The sequence below is a fragment of the Mugil cephalus genome, chromosome 9 (genome assembly GCF_022458985.1).
Source record: "Mugil cephalus isolate CIBA_MC_2020 chromosome 9, CIBA_Mcephalus_1.1, whole genome shotgun sequence".
Taxonomy (NCBI): domain Eukaryota; kingdom Metazoa; phylum Chordata; class Actinopteri; order Mugiliformes; family Mugilidae; genus Mugil; species Mugil cephalus.
This window is the reverse complement of record NC_061778.1, coordinates 17,109,234-17,125,964: the sequence shown is the minus strand read 5'-3', so window position 1 is coordinate 17,125,964 and position 16,731 is coordinate 17,109,234. Positions and strand designations below refer to the sequence as shown.

The following is a 16,731-nucleotide window of genomic DNA, read 5'->3' as shown; positions in this document are numbered from 1 at the left end:
AAACGTGATGGCGGGTCCAAATGCGGTAACCAGCAGCATTTAGCTCAAAGCTCAGGTGACGGGATCCGACTTTGTTAACGAGCAAACAACCAGCAGTAATGCTGGCTTAAAAGCAGACGTTGCCTCATTTGAAGGTGATTTTCTAGATTAGTGAGGACGAGACATGAGTCACGCGTGTAGAAACAACCTGTGGCTCACAGCTCCATGTTTAGTCTGGGCTCTGTGACCCTCACAGACGGTGACGAGGGAGGTCTTGTGTGAAGGGAAAGGCCGAGACGTTCCAAGAGCCGAGAGGTTAGTCATGACGAGACACAATTAAAGGAAATACTTCAAATTTCAGTTGACACCAACGTGCAGGAGGAAATAGACGTTTGAGGAGGTTAAAAATAACAGGCGGGTCTTTCTCTACTGCCGCTGGACGGCCCGGACAGCTTCTTCTGTAACCTACACAAAAACCCACGTCAAACTTATATTTTCAATAATACACTTTATTCCATTAAAGATTTTTTTTGTTTGTTTTTTCCCCTAATTGTACACTGGAATGTTAAGATTCCCCTTCAGCAATTTAGTTAAAAATGCTCAATCTAGTCATTTTCAACCCCACACAACCACTGCTAAATTGAAATTTGGGGAGTACAAATGAAAAAAAAAAAAAAAAAAAAAACATAAACATGAAAGACAAAAGTTATATTTCGAAGAACATTGATGTACTTATGAGATCGTAAGTAAAGGATGACTGGGCTGGATGAACAGCGGACCGGACCTGCGAGGGCCCCGGTGAGCTCTCTGCTTACCTTGCATGTGAGGGGAGTGGGTGGAATATGAGGCTGGCAGTCTCTGATCCCTGCTTTGTGTGTGAGTGAGTAAGTGAGTGAGTGGATGCCAACGCACAATCACTCCCATTTCAGATCTAAGATCCTCTTGTGGGATGTTAGATTAGGAGGCTTGGATGTTGTTTCTGGGCCTTGTTCAAAGTGTTTTCTTCCTTCTTTTAACTCTGTGATATCTGAGCTGATCACTGGACTTAAATGGACCAGAGGAAAACGTGGCGTTTCTCTTTTGACGAAGCAAGGAGTGGTTGTAATGGTGTTACCAAACGAGAGAAAAAAAAAAAAAAAAAGATCGTAAGAAAATTCAACAAATGCAACAGTCAATAGTATTTACTGGTAGTAACCTTTGCCCTGCAGTTGAGAATCCCTTACAAAGTCCTGCTCTTCATGGTCAATTATTCCTACATCCAGATTAGTGGTAAACAATGACAAATTATACAGCAAACAGTAAAAAATATCATAGTTAAAAAGAAGCAGACAGTGTCGCTGATGACAACCGCAGACAGTACAGACAGCATACTGAGCCATAGTTCTCGGGCAGATGTCTACAATAAACCCCCACAGATCTAAACATCATCACGAGAGAGGAACAAAAAAGAAAACAACAATCATCTGAAGTGAGATATCGACAGAGCAAATCACGAGAGTTTTCAAAGAATGACAGGCGTCTAATGATTGAGACTTGAGCTACGGTCCTGCACTTATTATGGATAAGAAAATTGAAAACAAACATTCAGTAATCAATGAACCATTGCAATGTGTGTGAAGGAACAGGTTGAGGAGGACGCTTGGTTCTCGGGGTGGGGTGGGGCAGGGTAGGGTAGGGTAGGGTGGGGTGGGGGGGTGAGGGCTTAATTACCAGCGTTCATTCTAGTGGAGATCGATACAGACAAGGTCCCTGTCCTCCCTCTCTACCTGCTGCCAGGGTTTTACTGATAGACGGACAATGAGAGGGCCGTGGGCCTCTCCAGCATCCCCGCAGTCATCCTCTACTTAATCTGAAGTCCTCTTTACAGTTCTGCTTGGCAAACACGACAGCGTCATCAGTGTGGTTTACGTTTTGCGTGTGTGTGTGTGTTTGTTGCTTGGTTTTTTTCCTTTTTCAATTAACTCTATATATAGATGATCTTCTCTCATACAAACATATAAATACACCACCGCTGCTCTGCTCCACCACAGGAAGAGGCCTGACGCAGTCCTGTCGATGTACACAGTTTCTCAAATAGCATACAGGGTGGGCAGGCAAGAAATCTTCAATCTTTCTCTCGAGCATAGATTTCGACGTTTTTTTTTTTTTTTTGTTGGTGAATTTTCTTTTTCTTCGATTTTTGTCGTTCTCGTTTACAGGATTTCGTATTTGTCGACAACAAAGGAGGTTTCTGAAGAGAATCTAACGGAGCTGTCGCCATCTACGTCAGTCACTTTGGTAACCTGGGGAAGAGACAAAAGGCTCGATTAGCAGCGTGTACATGGGGCCGTGTGTGGAACAAGAATATTATTTAATTATTCTTCACTCTCCTGATTCTATTGTTATGTTATAGTTATTCAACTTAAATTCATGGCCTCTTAACGTGTAAATAAAATCTTGTCATCTATGGCTGGTCTTAAGTTACTGATGATTGTATCACATTAAAAAGAAGGTTCATTTTGAAAGAGTTGCAGGAAATGAATTGTGTTTATCACAGATTTAAAAATGATGATTTCTTGAAATTATTTACCACAGTAAGCTTCAGCAACACTAACATATAATCTTGTTTTCGTCTTTAACCAGCAGCACTAACCACATTACTGCATAATAACAAGGCAAAATTTTTCCCTTTGTTTAGGTCAGAGAAGAATTTTATGAAATTTCGCAATTTCGGTTCATTGCTGCCATCTGCTGTTTAGTTCTGGGTCTCTGTTGTTGTGTTATGTGCAACACTGTAACTACGTCGGCCCCTAGTGGAAATAAATCACATAGGCCCCAGTTTTATTGAAATTTTCATACCAGTCTGGTGGGCTAAGTTTGACATCCCTGACCTAACTGTTATATCAAGTCAGATTCAGAAATTCAGGTCCTCAGACGGAAAAGTGATCCATCCCCTCGGCCACTCACCTGGATGTCGCAGTAGTTGCGCTTGGACACAAAGGACACATTGATAGGGAAGAAGTCGTTGGGCTGTCCAGCGATGCTGAACTCCAGGCTGCCGGTCTTGTTGTTGACATCGATGACGGGTAGGCACCACTCCAGGACATTTCGCCTGCTGTCGTGTTTGTACTCTCCGTCCAGATCACCGATCACAGGAGCTCCCACCCCGGACCTGAAGGAGGAGCGGAAATAATTATATTATAGACACAGAGGACACAGGCTCAGTCATAGTAGTGTTTGTATCTGCTGAGTTTACTTACGGCACTGGGATGCTGATGACCACGTCGTTGAGCTCGAGGCCCTCCTCCTGCAGCTCGTATTCAATGTTGACATCACAGCCGGTACCACTCTCTGAAGGCCAGCAGTTTACTGAGAGACAGAGAGTCCAGGTGAGACAGAAGTAGGACACGGCTTTGTGCTGTAAAAGGCAGTTAACGTAGTACCAAGGAGGACAGATATTGTTGGTACTCTACAATGAACAAACAAAAACCTCAGACATCAAGAGAGTAGAGAAGTATCACGTCAGACCACATTTACTCAAGAACACGCGAGCTGTGTGCGTTGGGACGTACTGGTTAGAGGTATGAGGGCCTCGTCTGTGGTCTGTAGTCTCCACTTCAACACGCCAACATCATTGTTGAGAGGGAAGGACTTCTCAGGGTTCTTCAGGCCGATCACGGACTCGGCTGTGAACAACTTCTTGTCCACATTGGGATGTGTCTGGAAAGAAAGACACGTGAGTCATTTTAAAGTGTGAAATTCTTTTGCTAATTACCTTTTCAGAGCTTTTTTTTTTTTTACCTTTTTGTTGAATGCTAGTGTAGTCACTTTAAAATAAAACACTTAAGTTCAAATCAACTGTGTAGCGTGTCCTGCATTGTGTCATAAATAAATAGGCACCAAAGTCCCATCTAAACCTGGCCGTTTGCTGGTGGTAGCTTTTATGAGCTGACAGAGTATGGCTGCTCCCACTGAACGATACATACCACAACAGAGTCTGGGTCATCTGACTGGTGTGACCGAGTTAAATTGCACAGTTGACAGTCTCGGTGTACACCTCATGACTGTGGCAAGCTAGCAGGTGAGTCTTGGGATTTGTTGTCATTGTACAACACAGGAATGATTTTACAAACCATATTATTTGCAATCTACAATGAAGACCCCAAAACACTTTAACACACACAATCATCTGAACAGCCTTGTCAAAGAATGGAACGGTCTTAGAGGTGATGTCCATCCTCACTCTCCAGCAAAACCTTTACCTACAGGATATAGGATTATGAAGGTGTTGCTTGGTGGTAGACCAACCTGCAGTTGCAATCCTTTGTTGTCATTATTGTTAATAATGAGGCGGATGCGCCCGTTTTTGTCGTCCGTGACTCGGAGCGTCACCATGCCCAGCACCTCCATGTTCTGTAGGCCGCCGTCACGGCCGCAGGTCAGCGAGATCTTCTCCTCCACGCGCAGATGTACACTAGGTAGGACATGCACAACAAGGTATTTTACCTCTAGCTGGCTGTGCTCAGTGGAAAAAAAAGCTGAGACGGATAACAAAAAGGCAAAACTGAATCATAAAAACCGTGATGAGTCCATACCTCTCCATGTTGACTGGTGGTGGCAGAACTTTAGATACATCAGAGCCCCTCTTTCCTGAGGAGGGCATGATGGTTTCCCCTTCGGATTTGAGCTTGTCAACAAAGTTGTCCACCTCTTTCCCTTTAGCGCCCAGTTTCAGAGCCTTACTGGGTCCACTTGGTCTGGAAAGAATAAACACACAAAGTGCTTCATCAGTTCATAAAAACTACGATGTCTGGACAGAAAAAATGCTGTTCAGATCTCAAACTTTGGTGCATTTGTTGGACATGTACCTGACTGGAGCTGGTATAATCTTGGGTTTCTCAGGTTCGACGATGGTGTCTGTGATGATGGACCCTGAGGATACACTGGTCATGCCGGCGCTGCCGAAACCACCAAACGCTGGCACCTTCTTCCCAGAGCGCTCGGCGTCCCTCCTGGCCTGCTGCAGCTCCTTGGCCTTCCTCCTCATCTCTGCCTTGGCCTCTCGTTCCTGGGTCTGTGAATTTACAAACATTTAACAGGACATTACCATCAGATTTAGATATTTACAGAGTCGTTGCATCCTTAACCAGCTCGTCGATTAACCTCCTCACTGGTGGAGTTGGTGGACTTATTTTGATTGGGCAAAGAAAATTTTGTGCTTTTATTCTGAAGGGTGTTTTTATGCAGTGGAGCGTCGTCCAGTCACACTCCTTAACAGTAGGTGGCAAATAATGTCCTGTGATGCTAATTGTCATCGCCCACTTCACAACACACATGAATAAGAATAATAAGATCTACAAAATGTGTTTTCATAGCTAATTAATTGCACTTGATATTTTTATTCATATTTCAATTACAGTTAGATTTTAAAAATGTCTTATGATTAAGACAGTGTTTGTCATATAGCGAAAGCTGCATGTTTATGAGTCTACTTCTGGGTGGTTGGATTTTTTTCTTTTGCTTGTGTATGAAAGCATTGTTGAGTTTGGCTGAAGTTACTAAAAAGTTACTCATGTTGCAAAAGCCTAATGATCAATGAGTTCTACTGACTGAATATTATTAACATGGGGCCGTTCAGTATTTATCCACTGATACAAGGTTACCATGGCTACAGTTGCATTGCCACTCTTGAAAAGATGGATTTTTTAGTTTTAATTCAAATGCAGTTAATTGACTGTAAAACAGAATATTTCCTTCTCTAGCATCACAACCTTCTATTCGTTTTGGTTTATCATCAAACCATTTTTTTTTGTGTTGGCAAACTGTGCAACTGCACCACATTTTCATTAATTAGACTTAAGTAGTTGCTGAGTGGGTCCCAAAATAAGATGCAAAATAATTGTGATTAAAGTGATTATTCATTCATACATAAAACAAGTCATGTCTTTATAATGTGCTGTGTTCACCAGTTACTGGGACTATTTATTAGTAAGTACCTACCAGGAAGCTCTCCGCTCTCTTCAGGGCCACATTCCTTCAAAAGTATTTATATCACTTTCTATTTGCTACTGGCAAAAGGAGCCCTGGTTTGATTTTCTTATAGCTGCCAGCCGTTGTTATAGCAACGTCACTTAGTTCCTTCTGATGTGCTACAACAAATAGAGTCTGGTTCTCCGTGTTTTGTTTCATTTTTTTTTTTTTTTAAAGCCAAGACCTGTTGCTTGCACAGCAAACGTTTACCAATGTTTACACAGGGTTTTTTTCCTCTCAGCGGGAGGTTGCCACTACTGCAGTCACGCGTTCGAACAATCATGAGCAACTAGTCACTACGTGTTGTTCAGGGCAAGGAACTACCTCCAAGTAGGAACTTAAAAAAGACCCTGAAACTGAGAACTATGATTGTTCCTGCGGTACGGACACACAAAGAAAGTTGTTCTTTGTCCAACAGTTAAAGGAGGGGGAATTCTGTCTCTGCATTTAACTCAGGCTCATTCGTTTACACTGCAGTGTGTGCACTCAGATCCGCAGAGCCCAGAGAAAAAAAAAGAGAAAGAAAAATTTATTTGTCGTCCTACTCCATTTCATTCCTTTATCCCTGTTTTTTTCCTTTTCTCCATCTGGTTCTCTTTAACCAACTGATGCAACGTTACAGGTTCCCCCCAAAAAATTTATTATTTTTGTTCCTTTCAGTTTAACATTACAATCGTATTGCTGCACTGATCCAATCCCCCCACACGGATGAAAACTGTATTTGATCTAATAAACAAAACAGACACAGCTGTGTGATCTCACCTCTCTGACGGCACGGAAAACCTTCTCCTCGTGGGAGTCCATCTCTGTGAAGGTGCGGATCTGAGCCAAGTTGACGTTCTCTCTGTAGCCGAGCGCAACAATCTCATCGAAGGCGAAGATCAGGTCAAAACAGTGCTCTGAGATTTCGCTCTCCTCCAGGACGCGGCAATATTCTGGGATCTGGAACGGTAGGGAGGACAAATTAACATCACACAATCGGCACACCTGCAGCGGGCCGAGATGTCAGCCGATGAGGAAGCTTAACTGGTAACAAGCATGATCACGGTGCAGCTGAACCTGAATAAAAACACAATGAAATCATTGATGCATTGGTTCTGTTTGTGTGACTTTATCAACACTGATTATTTTCAGCCTTTGCATCAAATTGAAGAAGCGTTCATCATCCCAGGCACTAAATATATTAAATAAAAGTTTAGGCAACTGTAGATTATGCTGTTTCCCCTTAGTCAATAAAATCCACACAAACTACTAGGGCTAAAAATCACACTGGAGCAGCTCCAAAAACAAAATCTCGAAGATCTATCACAAATCACATTAGACCGTCCTTTATTGGAGCCAGTAAACTATGCAGCCGTCTGTCAAATGCTGGACTTGAAACCAAACTATGTCCATGTGGAAATATTACTGCCATTTTCCTGCCTTTATTTCACTGTTGGCAGCTAATGTAGCCATTACTCATGAGCTCTCTCTGGCAGAGCTCACACCTGAGGGTATCTCCAAGGAAATAGCGACAGCTTATGTTACTGCTGCGACTCCAGGGAACGAACAGAGCTACTCGCACTGATGTAGTCTGAGAGACAACCACAGAATCATGTTTCCTGATTTTACACCATTTCTTCTTTGTGTAAAAAAAAAAAAAAAAAAAAAAAAAGACAGAAAAAATACAAATCCGCATTTACTAATCACATTTTATGCTCTTTGAATAAATGTTCCCACTTCATTACAATGTCCCTTTTATCATCAAGTGTAAGAGATTGTGATCTGATCTGAGACTGTCTCCGATGTGTAAACCTTAAAGATCTTGTGTTGGTCAAGCTTTTATTTACCATGAAAAATAAGAAAAAAAGATAATAAGATATAGAAGAAAAGAAAAACAAAGACTCCAGTGATTCTGACAAACTGAATTGTTCAAAACTTAATTTTGTTCTACTGTTGTACCTCCTCTGTGTTGATGGGATTCTAACTGTGGCTCCTCAAAGCTGCCACCAACAAAATCTTAAATGTGACACGAAGGGAACGATGAAGGATATAGATATTCTTGTTTAATTCAGCATGTGTCCTTTGATCTGCATCCAAAAACCCAAATTCCACCAGTTGAACTTTCCCTGTGGGCTTGGTCCAACTTCCTGGAAAATAATTTTATGCAACAGGAAAAGTCCTAAAACTATTCAAAAGTAATAGTAGCACTTTATTCCAGCAACCATTTTTATTTATTTATTTTTTTGTTTAAATCTGAAGATGTTATAGATACAGTACAGATAAAATTATGTGATAAATCATATGAACTTCAGGTGTTTTTAATGCACTTTGCTACAAATACTCATGTCTTTTCCAGCATGAACTCAATTTGCAAAAAGAGGAAATAACATCCACACTCTGGCAGAGTCACACCTATTAAATACACACTGTTTATTGAAGAGTCTTTTCCGTTACTGCCACCTGCTGGACTTTGATTTAGCATATTGGGTTAAAATGGCATGTAGTGACCGTGAGATTGTGCAATAACACATGCATAACTTCATTATTTTCATACACTTGTATATATTTCCACATATATTTCTCACCATGTGCAATATTTTTTTTCCTCTGTAGAGCAATAACTTGGAACACAGGTTCACTTCACTTATACTTGTACATATTGCTATATATACACATATTTCCTATATTTTTTACATTCTCTTACTTATTCTGATTGCTCTTTGTTGTAAACACTGGTGCACTTTGGGTTGGAGCTGCTGTAACGAAAAGTAATTTCCCCCTGGGATCAATAAAGTAATTCTGATTCTGAATCTGATAATATTACCTTCGGCTTTTGCACACATCAACTGACTAATCTTCACACATTTCATTTATTTACACTGCACCAACCTTCTGTTTGAACTCTTTTAGTTATTTTCTGGGACATTTCCTGGGTCTAAATGTTCTGGCAACTTCAGGTGGAAACGTGGCTAAATATTGAAAGTTTTGTCCGTATTTTGTCAATTGACCGTGTCCCCTTCTGCTGGCTGCCATTAAAATAAAAAAAAGCGATCATGGTTACCTATTGCTTGACTATTCTGGCGATTGTGTTGACTATTCTCCTGGACCGATCAGGGGTCTGTAGTTTCTAGTCATTACTTTCTGGACATTACATGGCTTACATTTCATCAGTGACATTTATATTTATACATTTATATTTATACTGCATATATATTTTCATTTGATCCCTTGTTGCACAATTCAATGTACCATGTCATGTTTTTCTTTTTAGTATATATACATATCATCCTCCTTTTTAAGTCTCAACTTTTGCACATTTTATGTTTAGTTGCTGCACCGTAGGCCTTTGAGGAGAGTAATTTCAATCCTGTATATAATGTCATCTTTTAACGAGATGCTCAACCCAAAAATAGGGACAAAAACTGATACTAGTCGCAATAGAAAAAAAAACAAAAAAAAAAGAGCAGGAAGATTTGAGTCCATCCATAATGACAATGAGGCTGTAGAATAGTAAAATAAATCCATCACTAATGCAGTGACTGTTAGATGCGACATGTTCACTGTCAGAGACACAGCAAAATTAAATATAAATCAATTATACACCTCAAGTTGTCAGTAGCAAAGCCTCAGCAGTCGCCTCTAATAAATTTTTGTGTCAGAATACATGCCGTCACGTGACAAACGTTGACTTTGCATCTCATTTGTGACGGGCGCCATTTTTATAATCATGAATATTTAAGATCGACTCCATAGTTTCCTTACCACGCGAGAGAAGAGTCTGAGCGTCTCCAGGTCCTCCAGGATGTTGCTGTTCTTGGTGGTGATGAGCACCATGTACAGTTTCTCCAGCGGCTGGTACACATAGCGAACACTGTCTGTTTCCACAAAGGTGTGCTGCTTGCCCGTGTTCATCAGCTTAGGGAACGCGGCCAGGAGACCCTCGATTCGTGTCCGGGTCATTTCCACAAACTGTCGCGATACGATGGCCTTGCCAGCCTTGGTGCACACCGCCGCTGCCAACAGCACCTGGTGGCGGTGGGAAGCGAGAACGTTACTGTGATATAGAGCGAACACATCTTCACCGTTAAAACGAGCTGAATAACACATTCATAGATTCATTTAGCGTCTAAATATTACATGAAGTGGTGGAGGTAAAATTATTTATAAAGCATATTGAGCTGACGAAAAGATTAAGCATCAGTGCATACTGACATTAAATCGTGTGGCATTTAAATCTTATGCAAACCTTACAATGTGACAATTTATTCACCAACCATTTCACTATCCTCATCTCAAAACCACATTCTGCATTAGCTCTGAATGCAACAGTACTGTAGGAGCAACTAGCTGTCAGACAGCTATAGACTGTACACTATAGAGCAGCAGAGGCAACACCTATAGCGAACTGAACCACGTCGAGAGGTGTTTAAGATCTTATTTCTTTGCGATTTGTGTTTCTGCAAAGGAGCAAAACCAGCTTCCACCAACATGGTCACTGGGATAGACACACACTACTGAGGATTTGTGCCACAGGTTTCCATTGCAGAAAATTAACAAAAAAAAACACAAATTTGGCTTGATACCAACAGTATAATTAAGTCTGGGATAAGTAAGTTGTTAATGTCCCCACAATTAATAAATAAAGGGAGGAACTGAATCCCTTCCACGTTGACAATGGCTTCAAGTGAAAAACGAAACGCGATTGTATAGATCTGAACTTGATGCAGACGAGCGATAATTGTCGTTAACTAACTCATAATACTAATTTATGTGGTTTAGGGTTGTTTGAAGGATAATATCCAGTCTTGCCAGGCTGAGGTGACGTTAGCTTGGATAGTGTCAGGAGCTAACAAGTGAAGCTAGTTAACGTCAGCAATGTCTGCACCTTCAGAGCCGCTTATTTGTCTGAAATTCGACTCCGTATAATGAAACGACGACTCGTTTGCTCGGTTTTAGCAGCTGGTGGTAATGTTAGTGCTGTCAGGCCCCGTGAAAAGTAAGGTCTGGTCTTGCTCTTATTTCGCTCCTGGAGAGGAGAAGCTAGCTTTAGCTTATGGCCAAGTTAGCCGATGTTATGATGATTGCGAGGCCCGATAAAAGACGGGGAAACGATCTCAAATGTCGACTGTCACCCACCATTTTGGTCTCTCTCTACGGTACGACGATCTTCGGTCGCTCGCGTTTCTTGCTTTGGTGATTCCTCGTCCCCGTGGAGCAGCGAGGTGCGGATATACAGCTACCTTCTTCAAGTTGTGTGATTGTTAGCCGACTAGCGTCAATATGGCAGCGGCTCAGAGCCACGTCTCCACCGGAAGGAGAGCAGCGCTGGGTGACGTGGGTCCAAAATGTTGGCCTGTTTGCATAAATACATTACTAGGATCTCTCCCACGGGCCTCCCTCCCTCTCAGTCAGATATCCCGCTTGGTGCCGCGACACTGACATGTTTACCTTTCATCGCCCGTCTTTCGCCTTCTCTTGATAGTAGTCTGAAGGTCATCGTCATGTTTTAGTTTATCAGCATCTGACCGACGCTAAACCAGGGCTCTCAAACTCATTTTAGTTCAGTAACATAATAGCATAGTAACCGATAAAAGTAGTACTAAATTAGGGAAATGTTTACATTTAATAAACTTTCCATTAAAAATGAAATGGACAAATTAGGAATAGCAGCTATTTTTATTCAATTAAAGTCTATGTAATTATTGCATTTTGCAGTAATTGCAATTTTTCATTCTGGTTAAATCCTCTGGTGGGCTTTTTTTTTGACACCTGTGCACTAAACTGTCTTTTTACAAACACTAAGCAAACAACAATTACCTCATCAATATAGTATAATACAAATAAAAATATTATGAACCCAAGAACACCACCAATCTCTTTCCAGCATTGAAAAAGGAAAATAAATAAGTGATTTTTCTTTTCATTTTTATAATTATCATTTTGTTTAAGGCACATACATAAACATTATACACTCGGAAATTTTTACAACTCAAATTCTAGCCACAACAATCTTCTGTCATGGGCAATTTCATTTATTTTATGCCACACTGAAACCACGAAAACCACCAGTTTATCTTTCTTGTGGTTTTAAAGATTTCAAGCTGACTGATGGGAGGGCAGGGGCTTACCAAATCTGCATTTGTGTGCATAATACTTTATTGCTGGTTTGTAGTAACTTCTGTGACAGTGTGAAAGTTTTTTTTTTAGGTAATGCCCACAGCTAAAGACTTTAAGATCTTCTCTAGAGAAGCTCCCTGTGTGTCAAAATATATGTGACTATTATTTTTATTTTACATCATGTTTATGTGTTAAATATTCCAAAATTAAGGTACTGAAAAAAGGAGGCAATATTCTTAGAGAGACACAACAGTTGAACAACACAAATCGCCCCTTTTTTAATTAATTAATTTATTTTTATAGAATAAATTAATTTTATTTGCTTATATGTATTTCCTTATATATTGTCACCATGTGAAATATATATATACATATATATTTTCTCTGTAGAGCAATAACTCTGAACACAGGTTCACTTCACTTATACTTGTACATGTTATATATTTCCTATATTTTTTTACATTCTCCTACTTATTCTTATTGTCTCTTACTTATTCTGATTGCTCTTTGTTCTTAACACTGGTACTTTGGGTTGGAGGTGCTGTAACGAAAAGTAATTTCCCCTTAGGATCAAAAGTAATTCCGATCCTGATTAAGTTTCACGTTCCTGGTGTGTTGCGTAAGTCATTCTGTTTCAGTAACTAGTCACCAGGTGTCAGAATACACTGTTAAACATATTACACTGTTTTATTCCTGGTCGTAAACTGATCAGTTTTCTTTTTGATAATTGTGTGGACGCGCGGAAAAGACGTATAAAAATGATACAGCCAAGAAAAGTAATTTTCCTTGTGCTGGAATACGTTCGTGTTGGATGTTTCCTGGACAGACAACAGAGGGCGACCGTGCTTCGATGTGACATTGTTTCTAATAGTAAAATAAGAAATATGCCGTAAACCCGGATATCGTTCCTGTTGAGTTTTTTTCCCTCAAACTTTATTAACTAGTTCAAACGTAGCCAATGACATAGATATATACACACGTATAAATACACTATGAGTCAATGGTTCAAACCAGCATTTAGCTTTTTTAACAAGTTAATTTGTTGTATAGATATTTAGACTGACCAGAGTATACAGTAAGAAGCTGCCATGTGAAGTAAGCAAGGAGGCAAAACAAACTACTAACAAGTATGAAATGGGAACATAATAAAAACCATGTAGTAATAAATTAATAAATAAAATAAATTAATAAAAAAGTAAATAAAAGGAATAAGGAGACAAATTATTCTAAGCACAGAAATATATGAAAGGCATTGGTAAAGAAGATTAAATCTAATATATATATATTCCCATGCTATAGTAACACACACACACACACACACACACACACACACACACACACACACACACACATATATATATGCTTGTATGTTTAAAATAAACAATAAACAAATTAGCATTAAGTTGTTGAGCAGAAAATACAATTTCCTGTCATCTAACTTAAATTGTAAGTCAACACTGGTGTGTCCAGGTTATTGGTCAGAGATCAATCATAGTAGGGACTATTCATATTACAAGAGTAATGCTCCACTGTCTTTATTCCTGATTCACACAATGTGCAATATGTTGCCTTTGTCATCCATTAGCCTAGGGGTCAAACTCATTTGAGTCTAGGGTTTTTAAGATTTTAAGACTAGTAACACAATACCGTATTAACCTATGTATAACGATGACAGCGACCTCCAAATATTTCCCTTTGTTTTAGTACTAAGAAGTACATTATGGAAGTGTTTACATTTAATGAACTGTGCTATTGCAAATGGTGTAATGAAAAAACGGACACTTCTTATTTAGGTCTATGTCTCAGTGTTGTGTTATGTCCACAACTCTTACTAAAACTGTGTGAAACTGTGTGCAGTCACTGTTTTGAAAATAATTTTAGTACTTTTCAAATTCATCCCGCGGGACAGATTAGACCCACAGAACTATGTTGAACACCTGTGCATTAGACATTTAACAGACCATGTCCCTTTTACCATCCTTTCTTTACCATAAAATTACTTTGGCATTCTTCATCAATATTATGTTATGTTCTGAATGTAAAAAATATGTGTTAAATTAATTTCTTATAAGCCTAATTCAATTTCCTGTCAGTTTACTAATGTCAACTCCGCGAGCCCCTTTTCGACCCGGCGGCGCTACTGGACTGCGCATGCTCAGTCCACCATCTTTTTTTCCCCCTGCGAAGTTTCACAACATTGTGACTCCATAAGGACTGCGACGATGCTGGGTACCACCAGAAGCTGACAGCCTGCAGTTTACAGCCACAGTAAGCTTAACGTAGCGTAGTTTCTGGTGATAATAACAAATCGTTCTGCCTAGTTAGCTAATGAAAGCATGTTAGTTAGCTAGTGAACAGGTGAGGTCAGCCGGAGGATAAGAGCAGGAGACACAGCAGCAGCGTAGTGACATTGTTAACAACAGATTTAAAACTCTCTATATCCTGTCCACCATTCACTGTCCAAATGAAGACAGCCGCCAGGATATGTACACTTCTTTTCTCCCCATAGTGTCTATTTTCTTCGTTATAATAAGTCATAGAGTCACTTGTCTGTTATATCCATCTAGATGTAAAGTCAAGCCTTAGTCTTAGTAAACTTTATTATCAATGGGGGACAATTTGTTTTACAGCCCGCAGAAAAACAGCACAAAAAATACAGACAGAAACAGTACACATTCAGTCTCACAGTCCAACACTAAACTTCAGGCACCAATGTTTCAGGGGGATTAATGAGGCCAGTGGTTATTGGCATGAATTAATTTTTTTAGTGTATTTGTCTTAAGCCTGTAGGTACCATGTACCGGTAACCAGGGCTTGCCTCTTTCCCAAATGTGTGTCATATATCAGTTCATTTTATTGTTCTATGGGAACATTTTTTGATCTATTTTGATTTAGTTTTAAGGTTTGACATATTCATCTGCTGTATGTTAATGGTTCTTTTACCTTCCCAGCTCTGCTAAAGTGGCTTCACTGTCAGAATATAAAGTTGTGCTGCTAATCCAGCGACTCCACTCCCACTTCGTATCTTTACCAGAAGCAGTTCAAGAGAAGGAGGAAGGAATGCCGCCTTTAGTTGGAGCCGAGTTGATCCAGACACCAGTGCAGCTCTATCGATACCTCCTCAGATGTTGCAGGGTCTTACCATCGCAAGCAATGCAGCAGCACTATCGACATGCCATAAGACAGGTAAAGTCCTCTTATGCAATGTCCTAAATGTCAAGCACATGATTTTTAGATGTGTGTCACCAAGTCATTAGTCCAGCTTCACTCCTGAGACTGCTGCTGCTTCTCAGCTGACTATGGTTCTGTGGTGTTGCATTTATCCCGTAGATGCCTGACGTGCACCTCCTCAGAAATATAACAAAATGTTGTGGCAACACAAAACTGTGGTCTTTAAATGCATTTTCCTTATGACAAATGCGCTGTGCTGCAGTGATTTCAATGAAAGTAACTGTTGTTTAACATTTATTAAATGAAACTCCAACATGAGCCGCTCAGCTCCAGTCACAGTACACAGAGAAAGTCAACACAGCTGACTAGTGTCACAGAATAATGACAGAATAATTACAGAATAATGGCGACGCACCAGCACACAAAGCCCGCTATAATGTTAGCTCTGCATAGATCCAAAACTATAAGCTCAAGTTATCTTTAATAAAATAGTTGATGTGTCACTGTTTACAAAGCTGTTGCTGAAAGTGTTTGATTTTTTTGTCATTACATGTTCATTTGTACATTTAATCAGACACAAAGCCAGTCAAAGGACGGATCTCAGTCATTTTTTTCTTTTCTTTTTTAGAAAGGGCGAGCAACACTGAACTGACCTATGGCCCGTTCTCTGACAGATTCTGATTGTGTCGTTTCTGTTCTACAAAAATTTGTGAATCATGAACCATTGATCAAACCTGCTAGGAGCGCTTTTGTCACCCTGTGAAGATGAGCACATTCATTAGAGAACATTAAACACGGCGTTATCCTGATCCGTCTCTCTTCATTTCCAGGGTTACAACAGCCACTCAGACGAAGACGATCCAGAGAGGATACAGTTGATCATCCAGAGAGCGATTTCAGATGCAGACTGGGTTCTTAATAAAGTAAGCCGGAAGAAAAGAAGATTTAAGACACACACGCGCACACACACAGACACACACTGTGCATCCTTTTGTTTACTTCTTTTCTGATTCACAGTATACCAAGAAGAAGTGAGCGTCAGCAGGCGGGACGGGCTCCAAGTGGGCATGACCCAGAGAAAATCAGCGTAGCGTTGCTGGATGTTTTTTTTCTCTGTGCTGCCTCTGTGTGAGTGCTCAGTGTTATTTGCCGTCGTTGCTTTGAGAATGTGAAAAGACCTCATAGGTTACGTCGTACTGTTTCACAACATAAAATGACTACTCACTTCTGAATGTGTAAATACTGTCACCAGATTTTTTTCATTAAATTAATTCTCTAACATGAACGCAACTGTCTCCTCTGTTTCTTTATGGACTTTACATTACTGGTGCCACTTTAAATCATTGAGTTTCAATCAGTTTTCTCGCTTCGAAATTACTTAAATGTGTGATCTTAAAGTGTTTTATATTTCACTACTTAGAGGAACAGGAAGGATCTCAGAGGAGAACAGAGGTTGCTTGAATTGACGTCAGA

The 16,731-nt window shown here is 40.1% G+C and overlaps 1 protein-coding gene across 1 annotated transcript; it reads right to left on the bottom strand.

The window, feature by feature from the left end:
- Window positions 1-470: 470 nt before the first annotated feature.
- Window positions 471-11,293, bottom strand: arcn1b (archain 1b). The gene is made up of 10 exons (XM_047594087.1): window positions 11,107-11,293; window positions 9,733-9,996; window positions 6,751-6,930; window positions 4,827-5,032; window positions 4,554-4,715; window positions 4,267-4,432; window positions 3,531-3,678; window positions 3,219-3,327; window positions 2,926-3,130; window positions 471-2,261 (listed from the first exon to the last, which is right to left on the bottom strand). The coding sequence occupies exons 1-10, from the start codon at window positions 11,107-11,109 to the stop codon at window positions 2,172-2,174; spliced, it is 1,533 nt and encodes a 510-aa protein (XP_047450043.1). The 5' UTR covers window positions 11,110-11,293; the 3' UTR covers window positions 471-2,171.
- Window positions 11,294-16,731: the final 5,438 nt, after the last annotated feature.